Genomic DNA, 26554 nt, shown 5'->3' with positions numbered 1-26554 from the left:
GAATCAATAGCAATTCTTATTTTAAGCAGATATTCAAGATGATCCACCTTTAGAAACAAAGGCAGATTTAATGTACAAAATACAGGAACTAAGTCTATCCTAGTTCCTGTCCCACCAAAATAATTAATAAGAGTCTCAGTTTGTGAAAAAGACCTTGGAATGATCCAACTCTTAACGACATCTTTATCTTGAATAAGAAGGATAAATAATATAAAAGCTATAAATGGAGATGAAGTTATTTTTAAAAAAACTTTTCCATTTTATTTTGGAGATAAAAGTGCAAATACAAAATGGGTTAGTTGTATCTTTAGCCCATTTAGTAACTTTTCATCATAGAATTAATAGTCCTTCATACTGAAGAATAAAAGACAAGCAAACCTGCCTTAAGTTTTCTGATTAGGTCACTTAGATTTTTAGCAGGCCTCAAAACTTGCCTTACTATTTAACTAAATTAGCTTCTCTAGGAAGCATATGAATAATGTAAAAATGAAAAATCCACACAAATACATAATTGTCAAGATGGGAATTGAGAATATTTACACAATGAATTTTTTAAAATAAATTATTAACGACACATATTCCTTATAAAACACCAAACCAGAGCACATATTGTCAGTGATAGGAACAACTTTCATCTGCAGAAACACAAATGCACATGAATAACACAGAAATAAGAATTAAGTTGAACAGAGGCAGGTGCTATTAGAACATATTTCTGTTCTGACCTGTAACACCTGTGGCCCCTGTGAAGCCCTGGTCCCACCAGGCCAAGCATCTGGCTAATCTGATACAGAAGTACTTGACCTATGAAACACCAGACTCACTTGCTAGCAAGTATACACCACCATGTGCTGCTTGATTGCTCTTGATTACTTGGTTTTCAAAAGCAAGCTCACTTTCAAATCAGAAAAAAGTCATCCTTATATTGGCTCTCGTAAATAATCCATGAAGTACACTTCACTTCTGAACAGTATTCTATTACTCTAGGAGGACAAGGTATAGTCAACTGGCTGCTTTGAAGCCATGAAATGCACACTCATAAATATGTGTCTACACTTTAAAAAATTAAATACATCCAGGCACAGCTGCTGTGCAGAGTTCTTGTGATAAGAAGCTCATTAGCAGTGTGTTATGAAGTGGTCACTTGAGAACTTGATTCTGGATCTTGGGGCTTTCTGTATTTCTTCAAAATATTGACTGCACCATTAGTCAGGAAAACCACAGCAATGAGTGCAAAATAACCAGCGTAGATGAAGAACTAAAGAGGGGGAAAGAATAATTTATAGAATTATCAATTAGAAGGTAAGCTCTTTTATTACATATATGTGAACAGACTCCATAATTAAAGGTATATTCAGTTTCTCTATAACACTTCAAAAAACATTGTGTGCTTAAACAATGTGCCAGGCCCTGAGGATACAAAGAGGCAGCACAGCATGGTGATACTGAAGGCTGATTCTTGGGTGCAAATCCCGACTTCCCCCTTACTAGCTGTATGACCTGGATTGAGAGACTCAGTCTCTGAGCCTCAACTTCATTTGCAAAACATTTTGTAATTCATAATATTTCCTAATTGCAGAGTTGTTGGGAAAGGATGAGATTATGTATGCAAATGTTTATTAGCACAATGCTAATGCTGTTAATACTATCGTTTTTATTTTTGTTGCTGTTATAATTGAATCTTGCTGTTATAATTGAATCAAGCTGATATGATTAACAGGCCAAATTCTGAATATCAAGACCTCTACTCTTGCCCAGAAGAGGGCAGTAGAAGGTCAACTATCAATATATTCCATTATAAGATTACTTTTTATAAGAATCTTCTCTAAGCCAATTTTTTTTTAAATTTTATTTATTTTTTGACTGTGTTGGATCTTCGTTGCTGCATGCAGGCTTTCTCTAATTGCGGCAAGTGGGGGCTACTTTTCATTGCGGTGTGCAGGCTTCTCATTGCGGTGGCTTCTTTTGTTGTGGAGCACGGGCTCTAGGCACATGGGCTTCAGTAGATGTGGCACGCGGGCTCAGTAGTTGTAGCTCACGGGCTCTAGGGCACAGGCTCAGTATTTGTGGCGCATGGGCTTAGCTGCTCTGCAGCATGTGGGATCTTCCTGGACCAGGAATTGAATCCGTGTCCCCTGCATTGGCAGGCGGATTCTTAACTACTGAGACACCAGGGAAGTCCCTCCGAGCCAATATTTTAATGTAACTATGTTGTTTATCAACATCATCATCATTTTTGTTCTTAAAATAACTTACTAACTACTGATAAGCTAACACTCTGAGCCAGGTCCTTTAAAATTCTGTTTCATTTTCCTATAGGAAACTCGTTAATTAATCATGGCAGTTACAAGTTTCAGCACAGCCCACAAAATTCTATTATTCCATACGTTTAAACCTACCACTTCTATAGCAAGATGACAAGCACCTAGTTACTCTTCTACCCTCCACCCCAAATGAAAGTACCTAGCCCTTGAGAGGTCTTCTCAAGGTTTTTATTGCAGGTAGTAACTGGGAAACACTTAAGTAATTCTTACTTAAAAGAAAGTAATAAGTTCCCATTCCTCTGCTCTGTCCACCCCCTCCCCCATCCTTTTGTGAGGCAGCATGATGTAGTGGGAGATGCCTAAGCTTTGGAGTCAGATGCTGGTTTGAATCCTGGTTCTGCCATACTATTATTGACTGTGACCTTAAACAACACAACATCTCTCAGACTCATTTTCTTGATGTCTAATCCTGATAACAACACTGCACAATTCTATATAAAGTACCCGGCACATAGAAAGCACTCAATGCACATTACCTATTTCTCTTTTAGACCTCCTCAGTAAAAACAAAGTTACTTACTGCTAACATGTTAGGTCTTTGTATTCTAAGAAAACTAATATGTAAGGAAGGAATAATGGAGATGGAATCATTTGGGCTGAGATGAGGTACGGTAGGCACTTTTTTATTCAATTGCCCATTTTGCTGAAGTACAGAACAAGCCCTACCTACAACTCACAATCAAGAAGGCATATACAACTATACAATTCCTGAGTGAATAAAATTATTCACACTGTCTCTGTTTGTGCAGGTGTTTTCTCAATAGGTCATATGTTAAGAATCATAATGCTATTCAGCAACAGGAAGCCATTACCTTGGTATTTGGGTCAGGGGTGTTTTAAATAAAGAAGCAGGAGACTTAGAGAGCTTTGAGGTGAAGCATGGCATCTCAAACATGAGATGTAGTATTCCAGGCACAGAATTTAAAATGGAGGGAAATAATGGATGAGGAAGCAGAAGGGCTTGGCCTGGAAGGAACCAATATTACCTCTCAGCTCCACCAGGCTGGTTAATTACACACAGAAATGTTCTAGGGCCTCATCAAAAAGATGATATTGTTTGAATTTGTTTCCATGAAGCATGCTCCACTTCTGTTACCCTGATCAACTCATAACATCTTCAGTACCGAAACAGAGATCTTACCTGAGGGGTAATTTCCAAGCCAAGGCCACTGGCATCTACCACAATTAGAGTGAGCAGAGTCTGCAGTGCCAGAGCGATGAAGGTATTTACACCAAACACTAGGGCGTAGCGCTCCATGCTGAGGTTTGCAGCAATCTGAAAACTTAAAAAATAAATAAAAAGAATGCATAGACAAGAATTACTTCCAGGATAGTGTGAAGAGTAGTCCGTACTTTCTACTGTCAATTCCCTTCCCAACCAAGTGAAGAATATTTTGTTGCTAAATGATGTAAACCCCATGCAAACATCTGAAAACAGCAGGAACATTTAAACAAGGAAATAAAGAACCTTGCCTAAATGCTTCCTCAGGAGAAAAACTGGCAATACACATATAATGCTTCCTCCCATTTGCCTCTTTTAACCAGAAAATTTAATTTGTAAAGAAACCAAAAAGCTAATCCTGTCAGCTCTTCCTAATGGTTCTTTGAATCAAAATACATACGTTGCTATAGTGATGAGTAACATGTAGATGATTCTGAAGACAACGTAGGATGCGTAGCACACCCAAATGTTACCCACGGTGTCCATGATGTACACTGCAGCAGCAATCAGGAGAGAAAACAGAGACAATGTCAATTCTCCCCAAGTGGACCAGGATAATTTTATGTAACCAACTGCAAACACAGCAACAGCACCTACAAAACAAAAAGAGAAAATTTGTCATTTTGCTACACAAATACTATTTCAATAAATTAAAAATTCATCTTAGATTATTACATTTTAAGATCTTTTAACTTTTAAACAGGGTAACTTAAGATTATGGAGGGCCTTGAAAGACAGGCAGAGAATTTTGGACTTGATGGAATAAATAGTATGGAGCCATGGAGAGATGATGAGAGACTGAACTAGGGCAGCTGGTAATGAGAAGGAAAAGGAAGATACAGAGCCAGGGATGCTGCTAAGGAAAAACTACTGAGGCGGACACAGAGGCGAGAATCAAAAAGAACCACTGCTTGTAGCTTGGCAACACGGCAGGATGACTCATCTCTCTTCCCAACTGAGGGGCAGTTTATTATGTGGTAAAATGATGATGATTATGATAACGATAGCTAAAATGTATGGAGTGCTTTCTAAGTGCCAGTCACAGTTTTAAGTGTTTACAGAAATCATATAAAGTTTTCCAAAACCTTCTGAGGTGGGTCGACAAATTAGAAAGGGACAACAGAATAAAATGGCCAAAGACACAGGCTCTGAGTTCAAACCGCGACTTTACCACTTACCATCTATATCATCTTGGCCAAGTGATTAACCTATCTGTCCACAGCTTCCTTAACTGTAAGCTGGGGATAATAATTACACCTATCTTAGGAATTCTGTGAGGACTGAGTGAACATACATAAAGTCTTTAGAGCAGCGCTTGGCACATATAAACAATATATTTGCTACTGCTGTTATAAAGTATTGTATAGGTTACTCCAAGTTTTTCAACAAGTGGCAGAAGAACCCAGTAAATCAGAGATAATGGAAACCTAGATAAGAAGACAATTTAGAGGACTATTATATTAGGTTTCCCAAAGGTTAAAAGAATTTAAATTTGTTAGTCATAGCCCTCCACCTCATGTGCAATTCTAAATTGTCCTCCTAAATTATAAAATCAGAGCTCAAAATAAGTAATCCATTCTCTGGGGTTACTTCAAACTTGGGAGGGGAGAGAAAATCTGATTATGGTTGACTTCACTACCAGAGGAATCTCCCCCTCCCAAGCTGCCCTACCACCCTGCACTGCTTACCCAGTAAGGTTGAAACGGCCTCCACGCCACCGTTATAGATGGCAGCATGACGAGAAGGCATCACCTGCTCCCACAGGCCCTGTGCATAGTTCACGACTTGAAAATAGCCGCAGGTGGAGAGGGCCCACCACACGGACCAGCAGAGCAGAGGGCGAGAAGAGTAGCACACCAGGAAATCATTCCACAGGACCTTCAGCACAAGGAGACGGTCTGGCTTGGATTCCTACACAGAAAAAGGGAAGAAGCCAACTGTACAGAAAGCAATTGTATAGACTCAATTTTCTATTCAACAGACTTTTTTCTTGTTCCTTGTGAAAACCTATTGCTTATTTCATATACGTGTGTGTGTGTGTGTGTGTGTATGTATAAACTTCTTAGCAATTACATTTATCCCCCTGGGGAAAAAAACACATTCTTATATAATTTTTGCTTTGAATGCTCTATAAACATTAGTACATCCAGCAAATGATATACTGTTTACAAAATGAAGGTAGAAAGATGGTCAGAAATCGCGTACTTTAGCCAAAGGGAGATGACATTCCATATCTCCCCATACAGTGGCAGGCAACATTAAGAATAAGCAATAATTTGGGCTTCCCTGGTGGCGCAGTGGTTAAGAATCCACGTGCCAATGCAGGGGACACGGGTTCAAGCCCTGTTCCGGGAAGATCCCACATGCTGCAGAGCAACTAAGCCTGTGCGCCACAACTACTGAGCCTGCACTCTACAGCCCGTGAGCCACAACTAGTGAAGCCCACACGCCTAGAGCCCGTGCTTCGCAACAAGAGAAGCCACCGCAATGAGAAGCCCACGCACCGCAACGCAGTGTAGCTCCCGCTCACCGCAACTAGAGAAAGCCCACAAGCCCAACGCAACCAAAAAAAAAAAGCGCAATAATTAGCAACCCTAGTAAATCACTGTTCACGTAGAATCCATGAATGAGAACCTATCAGATTCACTGAAAGATAATAGTTAAGACAGAAATCTTAGAAAGAAATAAATCAAAATATTAGCAGCAGTTCTCTCTGGCTGATGGGGTAATCAGTGATTTTAATTTTCTTCCTTACACTTTTTCTGTTACCCAGTATTTATGGGAAATATTACTATTATAATGAAGTAATAAAGCTACTATGCATGTAACTGAGTGAATCAAAACATTACTATGTACCATCATCCCTGGACTATGCCAAGAAGTCAATATGAGATTCCAGACATCCTGTGAAATAGCTATCAAAGGTTGCCATAATTCCGGAGCCTCGCTCAGAACATAGGAACTTTTACTTTTGCAACTAACATGGGAAGGCAAAATGAGAGAATCCAAAGGGACCAAGAGGAAGCTAACTGTGAATTAGCATATAAGAGCCAGGATGTGTGACAGGAGCCATGTTACACATTATTAACACCAATGGCAGCAGCATGATTCAACCCGCTTGCTGGCTGGAACCCATATCTTGCACATGAGAACCTACAGATGTAAAATGACTACTCCCACCTGCTGTCAGCCCTTTCTCCTTTATTTTTAAAAACTGAGGTATAATTGACCTTTAACTTTATACTAGTTTTAGGTATATAACAATGATTTTATATTTGTATACAATGTGAAATGATCACCACAATAAGCCTAGTCAATATCCGTCACCATACAGTTATAATTTTTTTTCCTGTGATGAGAAGTTTTAAGATCTACTCTCCTAGCAACTTTCAAATATGCAATATGGTATTACTAATTATAGTCACCATGCTGTACATTACATCCCCAAGACTTATTTACAACTGGGAGTTTTACCTTTTGACTCCCCTTTACCCATTTTGCTACCCCCTACCCCCTTCCTCTGGCAACTACCAGTCTGTTCTCTGTATCTATGAGCTTGGGGTTTTTGTTTTGTTTTGTTTTTAGTTTCCACATATAAATGAGATCATGCAATATTTGTCTTTCTCTGTCTGACTTACTTCACTTAGTATAATGCCCTCTAAGTCCATCCACATTGTTGCAAATGGCAAGACTTCATTCGCTTTTTAATGGCTGAATAAATAGTGTTCCAGTGTGTATATAAATTTGTCCATATACCACATTTTCTTTATTCATTCATCCACTGATGGACCCTTAGGTTGTTTCCATATCTTGGCTATTGTAAATAATGCTGCAGTGAATTGGTGGGTGCCTGTATCTTTTTGAGTTAGTGTTTCCATTTTCTTTGGATATATACCTAGAAGTAGAATCCTTGAATCATGTGGTAGTCTGATTTTTTAAAATTTATTTATTTAATTTATTTAGTTTTGGCCGCGTCGGGTCTTCGTTGCTGCATGAGGGCTTTCCCTAGTTGCGGCGAGTGGAGATTACTCTTCATTGTGGTGCACAGGCTTCTCATTGTGGTGGCTTCTCTTGTTGCGGAGCATGGGCTCTAGGTGCACAGGCTTCGTTAGTTGTGGCGTGTGGGCTCAGTAGTTGTGGCGCATGGGCTTAGTTGCTCCGTGGCATGAGGGATCTTCCTGGACCAGGGATCAAACCCATGTTCCCTGTACTGGCAGGCCGATTCTTAACCACTGCACCACCAGGGAAGTCCCTGATTTTTAATTTTTTGAGGAACCTCCACACCGTTTTCCAGTGACTGCAACAATTTACATTCCCACCAATAGTACACGAGGGTTCACTTTTCTCCACATCCTCACCAACACTTATTTCTTATCTTTTTGATAACAGTCATTCTAACAGGTGTGAGGTGATATCTCATTCTGGTTTTGAGTTGCATTCCCCTGATGATTAGTGACATTGAGCATCTTTACATGTACCTGTTGGCCATCTGAATGTCTTCTTGGGAAAAATGTCTATTCAGATCTTCTGCTCATTTTTAAATTGGATTCTTTTTTTGCTATTGAGTTGTATGAGTTCATTTTATAATTTGGATATTAACCCCTTATCAGACATATGATTTGCAGATATTTTCTCCCATTCAGTAGGTTGCCTTTTCATTTTGTTGATGTTTTTCTTTGTTGTATAGAAACTTTTTAGTTTGACGTTGTTCCACTTATTTTTGCTCTTGGTGTCAAATTAAAAAACACATTGCCAAGACAGATGTCAAGGAGCTTACCACGTATGTCTTCTTCTAAGGCGTTTTATGATTTCAGGTTTTACATTCAAGTCTTTAATCCATTTTACGTTAATTTCTGTGCAGCCCCTTCTTTAAATAGAACCTTTTAATAGGCATAGTTAGGTGTTTATAATACCAAGTTAAATGCTACTCTTTTCTTAGCTCAGTTATATGCAGAGGGAGATGTGTCTATTATCAAGCCAATAGCTAGGATGGAAACTTGAGAATAAGTTTGCTTCTTTTATTGTGCTGTTGAAGGACACAATCCTAATTCTTGCTATAAACAATGAATATTTTTTTCATGATGAAAGGAAGACTATCATTATTTTCTCAGATATTGATATTTCATTACCCAAAACATAGTACAAACATATACATTGAGCCTTAACCAATGGGGACAAATATAGTACATCTGGTTTCAAGGAAAAGGAACCAAAATATGTATCATGGAAGAACTGGTGTTTGAGACAGGCTTTGGGAGATAGATAAGATTAGAATAGAGAAACAATTAAGAACAACATTCAAAGCAAAGGAAACAAGAACAATAGCACAGAAGAAGGCGCTTTCAAGGTGTACTTAAGAATCGGCAATGATAAAGTTCTCTTCCACCATAAAAGGCTTCTGGGACACTCTGTCCTGCCCTGGCCTGCTGTGCACTTATCTTGTTCCAAGAATACTCATTCTTGCCTTTGCCTGGTATCTCGTAGAGCCCTAGTTCATAAGCCCTAGTTCAGGGGCACTGGAAACCTTTTAAGAGTTGGCACAGAGACCTGCCTTTGGCTACTCTTTTTCAGGGGAGATAACACCTATCTGAGCTTCAAGGGCATTAAGCTGCCAAAGGTAGGGGGCACAGCCATATACGGCTACACACTCTCTCCCTCCATCCCAACTCAGACATATCAATTGGCAGGGGCCCAGCTGGAGATATCCAGAGGGAAAGGCTGTGACCACAAATGAAAAAAAAATAGGGAGGGTCAAAAGACAGACTTTGTCCTTCACACAAGTCTTTCTGATCCTGGCTTTTAGTGCTCAGGGCCAGCCTGGTGAGAAAGGCAGAATACTGCCCAACACAAACCTCCCCCCAGTCACTTTCACCATTATGGTTTCAATTCTTTGGGTTCGGAAGGCTATTCTGACATGAAAAGAAAGAAAGATCGGCCTTGAATTAACACTGAGTAAAAAACCATAAAGTTATAAACCTACATGTAGGTTATAATTTCATTTACTATAAAATCTGTACAAACAGTGATATTTAGAAAGGGCACTAAAATATTAACAGTGGTAAGTAATCTTTGCACCCAGCAGTTCAGATTATTTTGACTTCTTTTTATGTAGTTTTCTGTATTGTTTACTTAAAAAATTAAGTATGAATCTTTTAAATAAAATCAGTAGAGCTCCAGTTCCCTCACCTGTAAAATGGAGACAGTGATACCTATATCATAGAGTTTTAATGATAGTAGTTTTAATAAGAATGAGATAATGAATATAAGATTTCTGGCACAGTGTCTGGTACCCAGGTCAAAATAAATGGGAGCTGAGATGATGAATCAGCAGCATACCTGTCTACACTCAGATGAGAAAAATTTCTGAATATTAGGCTTTTTACAGTAAAATGGAAATTAATGCTTACTTCAACAGGTTATTGCAAGAACTAGATAAGCATTATTCAGTATGTAGCAAGTGCTCAATAAATGTTGGTTTTCCTTATATTCTATTTACCATGACTCATTAACATAATCAACAAATAGGTCCTGAGTGCTGTTATTCAACTTTGGACTTCCAGGCCCCATCTGCCTGTTAGCGTTCACTTCTTAGAGTTTCAACTGCATGCTGTTTGTCCTCTATCTTGCTCCATGTGGCTCTCAAGCCCTCGTAATATGACCACATTTCTCGTGCCACATGTAAAAATTCTAACATTTTGCAGATACTGAATTAAAAATCTATTATTTACATTGACTCCACCATTTTCATTTTCCTGGTGTGTTCATTAGAAAATTCAAAATTACATATGTGCCTGGCATTATGTATTTTTTGGTGAGCAGTGATCCAGAGGATGGAAATGTATGCCTCCTTCGACTCCTTAAACTTAACCCCACTCTGGGGCAATGTCCCAGCCAGGCAGAAACTGCAGGTGGAGCTGGAGACCTTGAAGAGTTTGGCTATACTTCCAGCTCAGCCCAAAGCCCAAGGATGATTCTGGACTTTCATTCTGACTCGTGCATTTCAGATCTTTCTGGGTTTGGACCTGGTATATATGTCCCTCCCAGTCCGCCCTGCCTGCCCCTTCAGTTGTCACCCCAGCAGGATCTCGGTGGCTTGGGCACTTCTGGGTTTTTTGGGGGTTTTTTTTTGGCACTTCTGTTCTTAGCGGCTCTCTCCTCCAATGTTACCAGGTGGGAGGGCAGGCGGACGCACAGGCGCTGATGCCAAATCTGCCACCTCGGGCGGCGGCTGCTGAGCCAGGTACCCTGCTCTCCAGCTTTCCCGCTCTGGTGGCCGGGGACCCAACCTGTACAGTTAGAGCCGGCCGGAGGAGAAGGGGCAGCTGCCCTGCCAAGAAGCTCATCACCCTCAAGGCAAACACCTCCAACCCTCAGACCCCCGGGAGATTCAGAAGCGCTAGACGGTCCAGGGGCGCGCATCCTCACCTGCGCGCCCCAGGGCCTGACGTGTACTCTGCGCATGCGCCACCCCTCCCTAAACTTTTGCGCCCTGCGAACACACGCCCATTGTTCGCTCACAGGTTGCAGAGTATAAAAAGGCAACAGGCCAAAGAGAGCGCACTCCGCTTTTGGCCGAGTTGACAGATGAAGGAGAGTGCTCGGAGCCCAGCTCTCTATCCAAGGACCGACCTCACCCAAGTTCTCTAGGGGCAGTTACTTAGGTAGGCCCTGCCCCTCATCCCCGCCCCGGGCACTGGGGGACCAGCACCTGCCAGGAGGGTTCGGCTGCCCCCAGCCCGCTCCCCGCGTCCACCGACTTCCCGTGGCCGGCCCGGGTCACCCAGCTGTCTATGGCCAGCTATCCACTCGCAGGCCAGCCCACAAGTGTCCAGTGACTCTGCATCTGCGCTTTGCCACAGAGTCTCTGAGACCCCATTCTACCATCCCGCAGACCCTGCGCTCCTTTCTGGGGGTCCTTATCTCCATCTGCAGTCGAGGCCATCGGAAGAAGGCGGTGATGGGTGCTCGCACCTCCACGACATCCCGCAGCTCAGTGTCCGCAGTGGACACAGTCACTGTCAGTGTGGCGCGGGGGCAGCCAGTGCTGCCCACGACACCCAGCTATGTCCCGAACTACAGCACAGATAAGACAGTGTTGAGGGCCCTGGGAGAGAGCGGGCAAGGGATGGCCAAGCAGGAGGAAGTCCCCACAGTCACAGGGAGGAACGAAGACCAGAGAAGCGGCCCCGATGACACCGGGGGCGCACGATCTGCATTTAGGCCCCTCGGGGGCTCCTCCTTCGTGCCCAGGCCTGGACCTCTGCAGAGAGACCTCCACGCCAAGAGGGCAGAGGACAGATCCAACAGGAAACTGCAGACCTCTTGTATGAGCTCCTGCCCCCAAAGAAACGCCATCACGAGCTCATATAGCTCCACCCGAGGTTTCCTGCCAGTGAAGAGAAGGAGGGGTCCCGCCATACCGCAAGGGCTGCCCCAGAAGTCTGCAAAGAAAGGGAGCAAGGAGGGCCCTCCGTCGCCCTCTGCAGCTCCGGTGGTTTCCCAGAGGAAAAGCCAGCCTGACAAAGATGCAGAGGCAACAAGAGGGCAGAAACGGCCCTGGAGGAACGGCTCCCTCACACCTGACGGTCCCAGGCCCCGAAAACGCAGGATTCCTCTGCTGCCGCACAGGCGAGGGGAGCCTCTGAGGCTGCCCCCAGCCCCTAAGCTGGGTTTCCGGGTCACCAACGAAGACCTAGACTCGGAGAAGGAAGCAGCGTTCCGGCGCATCAACAGTGCGCTGCGGGGTGAGACCTAGGCCATCGGAGGCCTGGGCGCCGTGCAGCCTTCCTGTCCCTTCCTGCTGCCTGCCGCAGGGGCTGCTTCTCCGCAGAAAATGTTTCATAGTTATTTCTATTTTAATATGATCATGGTACATTAAAATATATTAGTGCTTGCCTGTGAATACTAACGTCGCTTGACTTGTAATTTTCTATATTGTTCTATATTTTTGTGACTAAAGGCATTACATGGGGGAATTAAAAGAATATCTTGAAGCGATTTTGGCTTTTGATCTGCCACTAATTCCTATTTAACCTTAATTCAGGGGTCGGATTCTTTGACCCAAGGAAACAGAATAGTATAAAAAGAAAGAATGTGAGTGTCAGAGGGTGGCAGTGATTAAGTATAGCAAGAGACGCCTTTGCAAAAGTTACTGTTGGTCCCAGAAGACTCTCACTTAGCTGTGTGACCCTGGGCAAGTCACTTCACCTAAATATCTGAATTATAGGGCTGTGCTGATGATTTAAAAGTGACTGGGCACGGTGGACGCTCATAAATCCTGGGTTCTCAATAAAGCCACTGCCCTGCTCCTTGGTCCTTTGGAATTACTATATTAGTAAAATTTATACTTGACAGTAATTTTAGCTTAAAGTTTATTTTGTCTATTTCATCTCAGCCTTTTGGCTAAGATCAAGTGTAGTATCTGTTCTTGTCAATTTAAATAGCAAGAGAAAAGAAAGAAAAATAACGGGCATGCCCCCACACTCTTCAGACAATAGGAGCCTCTTAACCTGTTCCTTTGTCCAGAGACACAGGCCATTTCTCAGTGAAGGCCTCTGCCATCTCTGAGGTTGCAGGGGAGATGTGGTAACTGGGGAGAAAAAGACCAATGGGGATGACCCCCTCACTCCTCAACATGCAAGCCCCCCACTTTCTCACTTGTCTAGCTAGAAATAAAAGGTTGATCCCATGGTTTTAACTTTCAGCTGCTGCTGGACTTTGCATGCCTTGCGTAAGCTGGGAGACAGAGGCAGGAAAAAACCCACCATAATCACCCTGTTAAGGCCATGAAATTAACTGCCCTGCCCTTATGAAATTAACACTGGAGTAAGAGAGACAGATGATAAACACACACATAAAAGAGAGCTTATAGTAGGAATAATACTATAAAGAAAGTAAAAAGGGTAATGGGCTAGCAAGTGACTTTGGAATGGAGTAATGATTGCTAAGAGTGTTAAATGGCTTTCTGAAAAGCTGATGTCCGAGCTGTGACCTGAGTGACATAAAGGAACCAGCCATGAAGATCAGAATGAAGGGCAGTCCTGACTGACACAATCTCCTGATTTGAAGTTCTGAGGTGGGAACAAGCTTGATGTGTTTCAGCCCAATTGAGAGATAAGGTCAGAGAGGTTGGCAAGCAGCCAAATTGTATGGCGTTTTGTAGGCCATGATCAGAATTTTGCATTTTCTTCTATATACAATAGGAAAATGTAGGGGGAGGGGATAACTAGGGTTTAATGCCTAGACTATGAAGATTTAAGTCAAGGGCTGATGATTTCAATTAAATTACTTCTGTGTATCCCTACATATGTGAGGGACTGGAGAGGAAAGGAGAAGTTGTTCATGGTATGCCTGGGAAACAGAAGAAAAAAGAGAGTACCTTCACATCAGTCAGCTCACAAAACTCAGGATTCTAGAGTCAAGTAAAGCTTAGTGGTCATCTGATTTAACACTCTACATTTAGGGGTAGCCTAACTCAGTTAAAGAAAAAGAATTTGTGGGACTTCCCTGGTGGTCCAGCAGTTAAGACTCCGCACTTCCACTGCAGCGGGCACAGGTTCCATCCCTGGTCGGGGGAACTAAGATACCGCATGCCACGCGGTGTGACCAAAAAGTAAAAAAAAAAAAAAAGAAAAGAAAAAGAGAAAAAAAAAGAAAAAGAACTTGTGATGGAATTAGTACCAGACTCTCATAACTCTTCATAAGGCCCAGAATACCTTCAACAAATTCAAAGGGAAGATGAGAAATTATTTACAGCCTCACAAATAAAGATCTACAGTGAAGGTACAAAGCTGTTCTTGATTATTCATATCTAATGATAAAGATAATAATAGAAATTACCGTGTATTGATTACCTACTTATGTATACTAATTTGAAAGCTCTACATGGCTTTATTTAATACTTGAAATAGCCCTATGAGGTAGGTATATGAATGAGGGAACTAAAAGTCACAAAGAATTAAGAAACTGGCCCAAGGTCACCCTGCTGGTAAGTACTAGTACTGGGGACTGCCTCCCTTCTTCAAAATCCGCTATACTCTGCTTCTATAAATGATATTGAGTACAAGATAAAAACAGTTATTTTGCTGCTGTCTGTGTTTTATGGAACTCACACACACACACACACACACACACACATACAAAGAATGCTTCCTAATAGTAAAAGGTGTCAGTCTACAAATAAAAGTATAGTTTTATTAACAGATATTTATTAAGCATTAATCTCATGTCAAGCCCTGTGCTAAAGAGTTGGTTTAATTTACATCATTTCTAATGGATAAGCTACTTAAAAAAAATCATGTCCAACTATATGCCAAGCACAAAATGAGTCCAGTTGCCTGTTTGGGAAAGAAAATCACTGGCTTTGGCAGCTCCTCCTCCTGCAATGTCAGCACCCTCTGCCCCAAAGCAGTAGGACTCATTCTGAAAATCAACTTACAAATACTCTAAGATAACTTGTGGACTGGGCTATCACTTTGACTTCTACCTCATTTTCCCTCTTTTTAAGTCAAGATAAAACCACCCACTGACCTAGAACTCTTCTTTACTGTAATTACCACGATTATCATTTATGGTTCATTGATGGGCTTTGTCAATTTAAGATGGCACTGTGATCTCCAATATCCACATTCTAATTTTCCTTCAAGCTCGTCAAAGAAAAGCAAGCAGTATTTTAGGGCTGTACAGCTGCCAAGCAGCACTGCTTGCCTGTCCTGGTGTCGGTAGCTGAGCCAAGGAGACCATGAAACTGACTTGAATCCTAATTTTACCTCACCATGGCCAACATGATGGTTCTGACCATGTTGTTATCCCACCGAAAGACTTCACGGAGCAAGGTACAGATTGAAGTGGATTTCATATCTGCTCTAAAATTATGTCTAGGAGTACATGTGTGTAATTTTGCACGACTCACTAGTGTTGGATCTGAATCCTTATCTCTAAAATGAAAGGGTGATGTGACCTAAAGTCCCTTTAACATGCTCTGATTGTTATATGATTTGTGGTTAGAATCACTTCTAACTCTAAAAGTTTATAATTCTTCACCATATCAAGTACTGACATTTTGCATATCTATAAATAACAAATATCAAGGTGGTCTAGGACAGAGTTTTTTAAATTTTAGATTTCACCTCATTAGTTGGTAATAAAATCAGTTTAGTGGGCAGTGATCACATTATAAAAAAGTAAACGAAATGTGTCAGAATAAACCATTGTGTTGTAAAACTTTTGTTTCATGGATGACTTTGAGGGGTTCAAGACTTCAGTGGAGAAAATAACTGTAGATGTGGTGGAAATAGCAAAAAAACTAGAATTAGAAGTGAAACCTGAAGTTGTGACTGAACTGCTGCAATTTTATGATAAAACTTGAATGGATAAGCAGCTGCTTCCAATGGATGAACAAAGAAAGTGGTTTCTTGAGATGGAATCTACTCCTGGTAAAGATGCTGTGAAGACTGTTGAAAGGACAACCAAGAATTTAGCGCATTACATAAACTTAGCTCATAAAGCAGGGTTTAAGAGGACTGACTCCAATTTTCAAAGAAATTCTACTATGGGTAAAATGCTATCAAACAGCATTGATGCTGCAGAGAAATCATTCCTGAAGGAAGAGTCAATCGATGCGGCAAACTTCACTGCTGTCTTATTTTAAGACATTGCCACAGCACCCCAACCTTCAGCAACCACCACCCTGATCAGTCAGCAGCCAACAAGATCATGGCAAGACCCTCCACCAGCAAAAAGATTACGACTCGCTGAAGGCCCAGATGACGGTTGGCATTTTTTGGCAATTATGTATTTTTAAATTTAGGTATGTATATTATTTTATACATAATGCTATTGCACACATAATAGACTACAGTATAGTACCAACATAAATTTTATATGCACTGTGAAACAAAAAAAATTGTGTGACTTGCTTTATTATAATATTTGCTTTACCTCAGCGGTCTGGAACTAAACCCACAATATCCTTGAGGTATGCCTGTATCACACATAGCTGTCAGCACAGATGAGGAAGATAACTTCCTATCCTTACATACTGTGGACTTCAATTCAGAAACTGGAAGTAGATATTCATCATTTATTGGAATCATTTCACCTATTCATTTAGAAAATTTTTTCTAGAGCTTCCTTTACATACCAAGTTCTGAGGATAGAAAGATGAAGAAGAGACAGACATTGCTGTGGCTTCTAAGACATCTCCAACATGAGCAATATAATGTTGTGCCAGCAACTCAATAACAAAAAAAACAAACAACCCAGTCCAGAAATGGGCAGAAGACCTAAACAGACATTTCTCCAAAGAAGATATACAGACTGCCAACAAACACATGAAAGAATGCTCAACATCACTAATCATTAGAGAAATGCAAATCAAAACTACAATGAGATATCATCTCACACCAGTCAGAATGGCCATCACCAAAAAATCTAGAAATAAATGCTGGAAAGAGTGTGAAGAAAAGGGAACACTCTTGCACTGCTGGTGGGAATGTAAATTGGTACAGCCACTATGGAGAACAGTATGGAGGTTCCTTAAAAAACTACAAATAGAACTACCATATGACCCAGCAATCCCACTACTGGGCATATACCCTGAGAAAACCATAATTCAAAAAGAGTCATGTACCAAAATGTTCATTGCAGCTCTATTTACAATAGCCAGGAGATGGAAACAACCTAAGTGTCCATCATCAGAGGAATGGATAAAGAAGATGTGGCACATATATACAATGGAATATTACTCAGCCATAAAAAGAAATGAAATTGAGCTATTTGTAATGAGGCGGATAGACCCAGAGTCTGTCATACAGAGTGAAGTAAGTCAGAAAGAGAAAGACACATATATATGGAATTTAAGAAAAAAAAAATGTCATGAAGAACCTAGGGGTAAGACGGGAATAAAGACACAGACCTACTAGAGAATGGACTTGAGGATATGGGGAGGGGGAAGGGTAAGCTGTGACAAAGTGAGAGAGTGGCATGGACATATATACACTACCAAACATAAAATAGATAGCTAGTGGGAAGCAGCCGCATAGCACAGGGAGATCAGCTCGGTGCTTTGTGACCACCTAGAGGGGCGGGATAGGGAGGGTGGGAGGGAGGGAGACGCAAGAGGGAAGAGATATGGGAACATATGTATAACTGATTCACTTTGTTATAAAGCAGAAACTAACACACCATTGTAAAGCAATTATACTCCAATAAAGATGTAAAAAAAAAAATCTAAAATAAAATTTAAGTAAAAAAAAATAATAATAATAATGTTGTGCCAGTCTCGGAGGTCATTTACTCCAGAGGAAAATACATTTGTCATCCCTAATATAAATCAACGTTATATTGAATGAATGAATTAATGAAGCAACTCAAGATAAAACCAGAATCCAAATGAATTGAGGGACTTTCCTGTCTGCTTTTCACCATTGGTCTAGCCCCAGAGTAGCAACCACCAGGCATTTAAGGCTGTGCTTACCTGTCCCTCCATGGGAGGCTCCTCTGTATTTAGAGGGATTTTTGATTCAACGTCTTCCCACTGCGGAAGGTGGTTAGAAGCTGAGGTATCAGTAGCAATGCCACCATTGTGTACCTTGACGCCATTTGCTCCTTGGCAGGAGGGAGGAACGTGGTGAAAGAAAAGACTCTTCTGTGGCATAGGGAGAAACCAGGCTACAGCGAAAGCCACAGAAACACAGGTAAGAGAGATGACATTCAGGCTGAATAGGGACCAGCCTGCCACTGAGACGAGGATCTGCCCTAGGACAGAGCCCACTGTGAAGCCCACCAAGGTGGCACTTCGACAGTAACTCGTGACTTTCTGGTACATGCTCAGGTCTACCACACTGTAGATGTAGGAGTAATAGGCAATTTCAGTGGCTGTGGCGATGCCATAGAAGAATTCCAAGAACTGAATGGCCAGCAGTCCCTGGGCATAGAGCAGCATGAACCATGTAACAATAAGGCTGAGTCCCTGCAGCAGAACAACAGGTTTATAACGGAGGAAGTCTGTGGCAAGGAACACAGGAAACAACAGCACCAGGTAAGAGTAAGTCCATACTGGATATATTTCATTGAAGACCTGGTAGAAAAAAGATAAAATCCCGTTAGTGATCTCAAAGGACCGGGAACATTCGTAACAATTTATTCTTATGAAACAATCTACCAGTACCTCAAAGATCTCATTTTTATCAACCAAAGAAATCTTGACAACAATTCTGATAATTGTTTGGAATATACTTCTCCGTTTCCACCCCATCGTCTTTTTCCTAATAAAATCTTCCCTATTCATCAAAGCCTAGTTCAAGGCCTTCCTCATCCTGGAAGACTTTGCTGCAGCTGATAGTGTTTGTATCCCACCACCCAAAAAGCTCTCCTGATACTGCTTTGTATGTGTCAGTCTCCTCAGTTACCTCATGGCACTGCTTCTTAACCATGGCTACACATCTCCCAAGGAGCTTTCAAAAATGTGGATGCCTTGCCGCAGGCATTTTTTAGAAACCTCCCAGGAGATTTTATTATGAGCCAGAGTTTAGAACCATTGCTTTATAGGTTCTTTCAGAGTGGACTTGACTTTCATTTGCACACTGTTTGGAAGATACTTGGCTCGCACACTGTTTGGAAGATACTTGGCTCAATAAATGCTTTGGAAACAAATAAATGTTTTGGAATCACTGTCAGTTCTTACTTCTAGCCACAGAACAGGGAGCCATGATCCTACTGTTTGATTAGGTTTCTCTGATTTTAAGTTTCATTTCTTTGGGGTAACATGAATAGATAAAGAAGGTAAATCTGTCCTACAGTCTTAACAGAGTAACTATCTGTGGATGGTAGCATTATAAGCAACTCTGTTGTCCTTCTTTTTGTATGTCTATACTATGAAAAAAAATGGAAGGTTTTTTTTTCATTAATTTTTCATTGGAAGATAGTAGAAATAATATTTAAACCACAAAGACCCCAGCTGGAATTTCTGTTCCATCATTTGCCGTATGATTTTAAGCAAGTTTTTTTTTCAGTTCCTTTTAGCCTTAATCTCCATTATCAGTAAAAGAGAAGTAAAACCTATGCCACAGGGTGGTTTCTTGCAAGGACTAAATGAGAGAGTACATGTAAATCACTTACTCTTTTTTCATACGTTTAAAGACTTAAGGACTGAAGCTGAAACACAGACCACTTGGGACAATACAAATTAAATTAACTGAACTGTCGTCCCCATTCTTCGAATAACAATCATTGTAGGAGACTTTTCCCTCTTTTTACACCTACCCCATAGCCTAGTAAGTTCCTGGGGCTTTAAGCGAGTCAGTTTTATAAGTGATCATTTCAAAGTTTGGATCAGTGGCCTCAGTTTTTAAGTGCGTTCTGAAAGGTAGTCTTACTAACAGTCTAAATACTTTGTGATGGAGCAATCTAATCCTTGGGTTTGACTTACTTTTTAACTCTCATGTATACCTCAGTTCACCCAACTAATTGTTTTAAGGTTTTAGAGGAACAATAAAGTAAAAATTTTATTTTTAGTAAATTATTATAAAATAATTGCCAATGCAGAGAACAACTATAAAAGGAAAACATAATCTGAAATACATTCCAGACTTGATTTCTGACTGGCTGAATATCAAAAGTGATTTGTCTAATAGCCTCGCCTTCATGAATTCCGGTCTAATTTGTGTTTGCAAATCATCTAGCAACCTCCATTTACCAGGAAACTTTCTTGTGCCTGAATGTGTGCGTGAAAGAATAATCGAGAACTGTAGAAATGATTCTTATTCACAAGTGTGTAAGTTTTATCAAATGAGGAACAAAGTGCACTCGGCTGACTTAACACAGGGTCAGAGGCTTCTCAGTAGAAAACCAAAGGGTATAAGGGCAACCTTGAGATGAAAGCCGTGAGGAGTGAAGGCTGCCCTACAGACTTCACAGGTGTGCTCCATTAGCAACTTCCCACTCCTTTTTTGCCTATAGTTTTATTCATTCTCCTACAGTTTTCTTAAGTGTGAAACTGCCTCCTCTGTTTGACTCTGCATATTTCTTCACCTTCACATTTTCCCCAACATAATACTACAAAGCTATTAGCCACCACACTTCCCCTTTAAAAATACCTTCCTTCCATACCCAGTCTTCTTTGTTCTCCACCACACCGCTTGGGACTTTCACTGATTCTTCACTCCAGTAATACTGTCTGCACTTAGACATGTTATATACCCTTCAATACTAGTTGTCCCCAAACGATTAACTGTGAAGTTTTCGTTATATAAACCTCATCCTTTCAATTATCAATTTAAAGTGTTTATGCTTATGAGTCTAATTCCACTCCTAATACAAAAACCACAGTTTACGTAATGAAGATAAGGAAAAGCAATGCCAAGTAGAAACTAAAATAAAGGCAAGCAGGGGAAAAAGACCAGATATGTTCTCTTTAACTTATTCTCAATGAGAAATCTGAATTTACTCCTAGGAGAGACATCAACCCAAGAGGACCGTCCCTCCCACAGCATTATCAGCATTATAATAGTACATCTCTACTGACACCACACACTATGCTAATCACCTCACCTATATGACCTCATTTAATCCAAACAACGCTAAGCGGTAGATGCTTTTATCATCTCTATCTTACAACCAAGGAAACTAGGCCTTATGTGAATTGCCCGAAGTTATCCCAGCTAGTCACCGGCAGAGGGAGTATCTGCACCTAGATATTCTGAATCCACCGCCCTAAAATGCCCCATTTCTTCAATCAGAAAACTATTGTTGATCATCTACTATGTTCCAGGCTTACTTCTAATGCCATAAAGCAGCTTTTTCAACCTGCGTAGGGGTGCTTTTATGGGGCTTTCATGAAGAGAGAAGACCAGACAATATGCAGAGCTTAGCCACTGTGTCTCCAAAAGTCTCCATAAGACCCCTTCTCTCTCAATGCCTCCAAGGAGAAGCTGTCACACCAGGAAATGCTTCTTTGATGGATACTCTGAATCCTGAAGCGAAACTTCCTACATGCAAAAATGTACAGGTTACAGACTCTTACTGGCCACACCTGGACGATACCTTCTTATCTCAGGTAAAAATCTGCCGTGTGAGCTAAGGGAACTGATTTTATTCTAAGGTGCCTTTCACAGTTCTTTGGATCAGAGCTTGTTTGTGCCTTCTTCTGAGACACAGAGTCAAGGGAAAACAGCTGTTCAGTTTTAAGCTCTAATTCAGATTTACACTTTATTTTAGAATCACATTTCAATTAGACAACTAGTTAGTAAGCACTTATTTGCACAACACTGTTTTCAAACTGTATGGAGATTACGAAAACAAAAAAAGAATAAAATGAAGCCTCAGTTCTCCAGGAGTTCTGAACCTAGTGAAGAGCACATACACGGAAATTATTGACAAGGGAGTTAGGAAATATGGGGGGTTGCTCCTTTGAGATGGACCTTGAAGGATGAGAAAGTTAGATCCACTGGATTTATGACTATAAGATTAACGTGGATGGAGCTTGGGCATGTAGAAGGCAAGGGGAAGAAGGATGTAGTGGGAGATAAGGGTGTTAAGGAGATAAGAGCCAAATTCTGTAAGGCTCTCAATATTAGGCAGAATAGTTTTAAATTTAATGTCTTAAAAGTATCAAAGAAAGGTAGTGAATGTCAAATCCCATGCTGGAAAAGATGAAAGAATAAAAAATTTTTGGTGATAAAGAGCTCTATTTTATTAAAAGTTTGGCTTTCAACTACTGAAAGACAAATTTTAACCTGTTTAAAATTTATAAAGTGATACAGGTTAATGGTTTTCCTGAAATCTAAAAAAAAAAAATCCTTTGAGTGGAAAGAGGAAATTCTGACCTTCTTTTTCTCCTTTTGTCTTTGGCCTTGGTTAACAACAGCTCTATATCTAAGATGACTGCTCTTGGACCTTCTAAAGTCTCCTGAGGGAAATACAAAATTCAACACAAATAGACTGACCATGATTTGGCATTTGCTTTGCCTAAAAATCATGTAATATTAAATAAATAAATAACTGTACCTTGGTGAAAACCAGCAGTCAGAAAGGAGAACAAGTTGTCCTATTTATTTCAGTTACTAGAGATTTTTAAAAACCTAGGGTTCCAGAGAGGGTGGACAGAGCCATACTGTGCACGACCATCAGAATCGGCCATGATTCTGAGGTCCTCAGACACAAACGACATCCCTTTCCAGACTTCTGGATTTTTCTTCAAACCCTGCCCTCTTCCTCATCTAATGTGCAGTAACAGAAGTGTGCTATGTTTTTGTTACACATTCAGCAAATGTTTCCTGGGCCTGGCCCCTCTGCTTTATTGCTATACGCCTCGAACATATTTCACTCACCTACGCAGCTTTCTGATAAGACAGGACACATGATGGCACATCATACAGCAATTCTGCCCAGGGCACTTGTACAAAACAGTTCGGCTTTCAAATATCAACAATGGGAGCATGTTTCTCTCCCCGTGTGCTTCTCTTTCAGGCAAGGTGCACAAACTGTGCAGATCACGTGGCAGTTCACATGAAATTTTAATTGTTAGCAGCTCACAGACAGTATCATTTCTGCTTCAGTGGCTACAATTCAGATTTGGTGTTTGCTGTGGGTCTCCAGAATCATTCTCTCTTGTATTTACTGAAGTAATTGTCTTCTTGGAGAATCATTCTGTTCACAAGAGTTGGCCCTTTCCCCTTTACTATTGTTTTTAACCAATACTGTAATTCAAATAGGTAATGAGTAACTCTTACAGTTCCTTGTGGAGTGGTCCATAAGACTGAGAAGTAGATCTGAAGTTGGGTAAAAGTGCCACTTGCTAGGGGTGAGATAATGTGGGAAACTCAAGTGAAATCCTCAACCAAGAGTTCAATCCCTTCCCTGTTAAGTGCCCTTGAAAATGGAGGAGCAATGCAACAACAAACTGGATTATGAGTAATTACATCCTGCTCTGACCTGTTATGCAGGGATACTCAAAACAGGTGACTACTAATCACAGGGTAGAGAGTAAGGTTTAAATGGGAGGAGTACTTCACAGCAGCTGGGACAGGAAGGCAGGGTGGGAGGAGAAGTAGACATAAGAAATAAGAAACAGCTAACAACTGCCCACTCAGCTTTCACCCTTTTGTTCCAGAAAGGAATACCAGACCTCAGCTTTCTTGCTTTGTAGTGTTCAAGGAAGAGGATGCTGAATCTGCTTTACTTGGGTTTTGTGGTAGCAGCGTGAGTTTACGTCCTTTTTCAGTTAATATAATGTCTTTCTTTTTCAAAAAACTGGTGTTGAGATTGACCATACACTTTAAAGAGTTAAACACATTTTTAAAGTACACAATGCACTCCAAGTACTTTACTTATAAATCCTCCTGGGGAAGTCAGTCAGCAAAAAGTTCTTGATCATGGACTACGTACTCTTAATTACTCTCAACGTCGCAGCAGAACAGAAAGGAGCAAAACTAACATCCGTGAAGCAACAATTCACAACGCAAGAAAAACTATAATTAAATGCCAACTATGTGATACCATCTAAATATCTGCTTTTATCCCGGGAGGTGGGGTTGGGGGAGCGTGTGGGAAGCGTATTCCTGGACACAGTCTCGCCCAACCAAAAATCAAGACAAGATGATGGGTTCTTGTTGTCTTGTACAGTCCTTATTTGAGCACTTCCATCTCTCAAGGGTAAACAATGCAAAGTAGGGGAAGGAAGAGGGTGCAGCAGGTAGAGGGAAGATCCTTTCAGAAAGCAGGAGTTACTCAGCATCTGGTTCCTTACTTTCCGGCAGCAAATATTTATTTAAATCTTTACCATGTCCAAAGTACAACCTGCTGTTTTCCCTTTTATTCTCCAAATATTCTCCTCCCCCCCGCCCCCGTCCCCGCCCCCAAGCAGGAACTGCTGGATCAGTCGGAGCAGAGTGGGGCTAAGTTCCATTACAGCATCATCAGCACATCGCCTGAAGCACACGTGAACTGGGGCTCCCGAACCGCGTTTCGAGCCCTTCACCTAAGACACGGCTCATCAATCCAACGCAGGAGAGAAAAACAGCGTGAACTAAGGCAGCGCCTTCCAACTGAGAAAAGTCAGCAATCTCTGCTCAGAATGGCACCCGCGTTTCGAGCGCCTTTCTCACTCCTCCTTTCCTCAGCTACAGCCCCTCCGCCCGCTCTCACCTTTTCCCGCACATCTCGGCGCCCGCGCCCCGCGCCGGCCGAGCCACCTCCCGCCCGCCCCCCGCGCCTACCTCCCTCTTCGTCAGGTTCTTGTCGGGCCCCAGCAGGTACGGGGTCAAGAAGGGCTCGGACGGCCTGAGGCTGGCGAAGAAGCCGTAGGCGCAGAGCAGCGCGGTGGGCACGAACCAGCACTCGCGCGGGACCCGAGCCGTGCGCAGGAGCATGGTGGCCGCCGCCGCCGCCCGCCGTGTCACCGGGCCAGGCACATCCATCTGGGGCGCGAGGGGCGGGGACCCGGCCCGGCCCTTTCCTTCTCCTTTTCCTCCTCGGCCAACCAGAGTGAGGTTGAATCGTTGCCCCAGCGCAGGAACCTGCAATTGCGAGTGGCGCCTCCTCCCGGCAGGGCCAAGCAGTTCTGAGACAGTCGCCTCTGATCGCAGTGACTCCCAGCCTTTCCTGGTTGCGGGAACCTCACGAGTCACCACCCGCCCGCTGAGCGGCAGAAAACCGTTCACGCCCTAAGGCCCACCCTCCGCCACCACCTCCCTGCTGAGAACCAATCACAGAGGACGCCAGGCATTGGCTTCTGTCCCATTGGTCGGTGGCTCACAAGATGCGAACTCGCGGCGGCGGCGGCGGTGGCGGCGGCACGCAAGAGCGCAGCAGACGTACGCTGGCTCGGGCGCAGAGGACTTGTAGGACTCAGGTCAGACCGTGGCTGTTCTGGCGTGCGCTGCTCAAGGGGCGAGCCCTCCGACCCCGCTGGAGGTCGACTAAGTCATCCCTCGTGCTGCAGCTCACCTGTCGGGAATGCTCCGCGTGGGCCTTATCCCCACCAAGAGAAACGCGCTGTTACACACAGTCATTTTCTGATTCTTAACCGCGGTCCATTCAGATTTTCCTTCCCAAGTGGCCAGCTCCGGGCAAAGATTTAACCTTGGGACGGGGAATGCTCTACCTTTCTTCCAGCAGCTTTCAGGTTTTAAATTGTATTCATCTGCAGTAAAAAAACATTAGAAGCCCCGGATCTAAACGCTCCGAGGCGTTTACCAAGAGCTGGAGCAGGAAAAAGTGGATAAAGTGCTGTGAAAAGAATGAACGAGCTAGTTGCTTAACAGAAGGATCGTAATGGAGTCCTACTGAAAGGGTTTTAGCTTTATGTCGTTACTTTTTGTAAGCGGGATACAAAGAAAGCAAACATAACGTAACTGTAGATACAGGCTGTTTAAAACGTAAGGGGGGAAATCCCGAGTCATTAAAGCAATCACGAAATATCATCGATCTCTTTATTAAAAAAAACCAAAACAGAGGTCTTGGCATAGTGTTCAAGGGCAAAGCATGACAAGAATCCGCAGTGCTTTCTTTAATTTTTGTCTATAAACCTCTTTCTGCCTGACTCAGCCTGACTGTAACCCAATCCTTCCACTGCAGACCAGCTGCACCATTTAAAGCAATTTCCCCTGTGCAGTATTTGCAGACTTACAGATCCTACCAGAAGCTCACAGAAAACATTTTTGAACTCTATTTTGCTTTAATGTATGTTACGACCTATCTAGCTCAATTTTCTTCCTGGGTCAGCAAATGACACTTGTTGCAAAAAGGATACTTTTTGCAATCAGCCACACAACTCTACCAGATGGAACGACATACTAGTAAAGGGAAAGGAGATTTGTTTCTAAGACTGCACAAGTGGATGAACCAAAATATATGAGTAGATTGACCGCTGAAGAAATGCAGTTGTTGGTATTTACATCTATCAGTGGGTCTCAAAGTGAGGTCCAGGAAGCCCAAGGGAACCTTGGGATCTTTTCAGAATTCCACGTGGTCAAACTACTTTCATAATACTAATAAGACTTTATTTCCT

General features: G+C 42.0%; 1 protein-coding gene across 1 annotated transcript; it reads right to left on the bottom strand.

The window, feature by feature from the left end:
• On the bottom strand, positions 1-25176 carry SLC19A2 (solute carrier family 19 member 2). The gene is made up of 6 exons (XM_079930071.1): positions 24762-25176; positions 18023-18625; positions 5235-5457; positions 3947-4139; positions 3466-3607; positions 1-1258 (listed from the first exon to the last, which is right to left on the bottom strand). The coding sequence occupies exons 1-6, from the start codon at positions 24960-24962 to the stop codon at positions 1130-1132; spliced, it is 1491 nt and encodes a 496-aa protein (XP_079786197.1). The 5' UTR covers positions 24963-25176; the 3' UTR covers positions 1-1129.
• Positions 25177-26554: the final 1378 nt, after the last annotated feature.

Source organism: Stenella coeruleoalba (assembly GCF_951394435.1).
Source record: "Stenella coeruleoalba genome assembly, chromosome: 1".
Lineage (NCBI taxonomy): Eukaryota > Metazoa > Chordata > Mammalia > Artiodactyla > Delphinidae > Stenella > Stenella coeruleoalba.
This window is presented reverse-complemented; position numbering and strand designations above follow the sequence as displayed.

What these genes read in the sequence shown, in the direction of transcription:
- SLC19A2 (XM_079930071.1), bottom strand. Translation starts at nt 24,962, where the DNA reads ATGGATGTGCCTGGCCCGGTGACACGGCGGGCGGCGGCGGCGGCCACC. An exon ending in AGAACCTGACGAAGAGGGAG is followed by an intron (nt 18,626 to 24,761) that starts GTAGGCGCGGGG and finishes TTTTTCTACCAG; the next exon opens with GTCTTCAATGAAATATATCC. An exon ending in GGCCGTTTCAACCTTACTGG is followed by an intron (nt 4,140 to 5,234) that starts GTAAGCAGTGCA and finishes TTTGTTTTGTAG; the next exon opens with GTGCTGTTGCTGTGTTTGCA.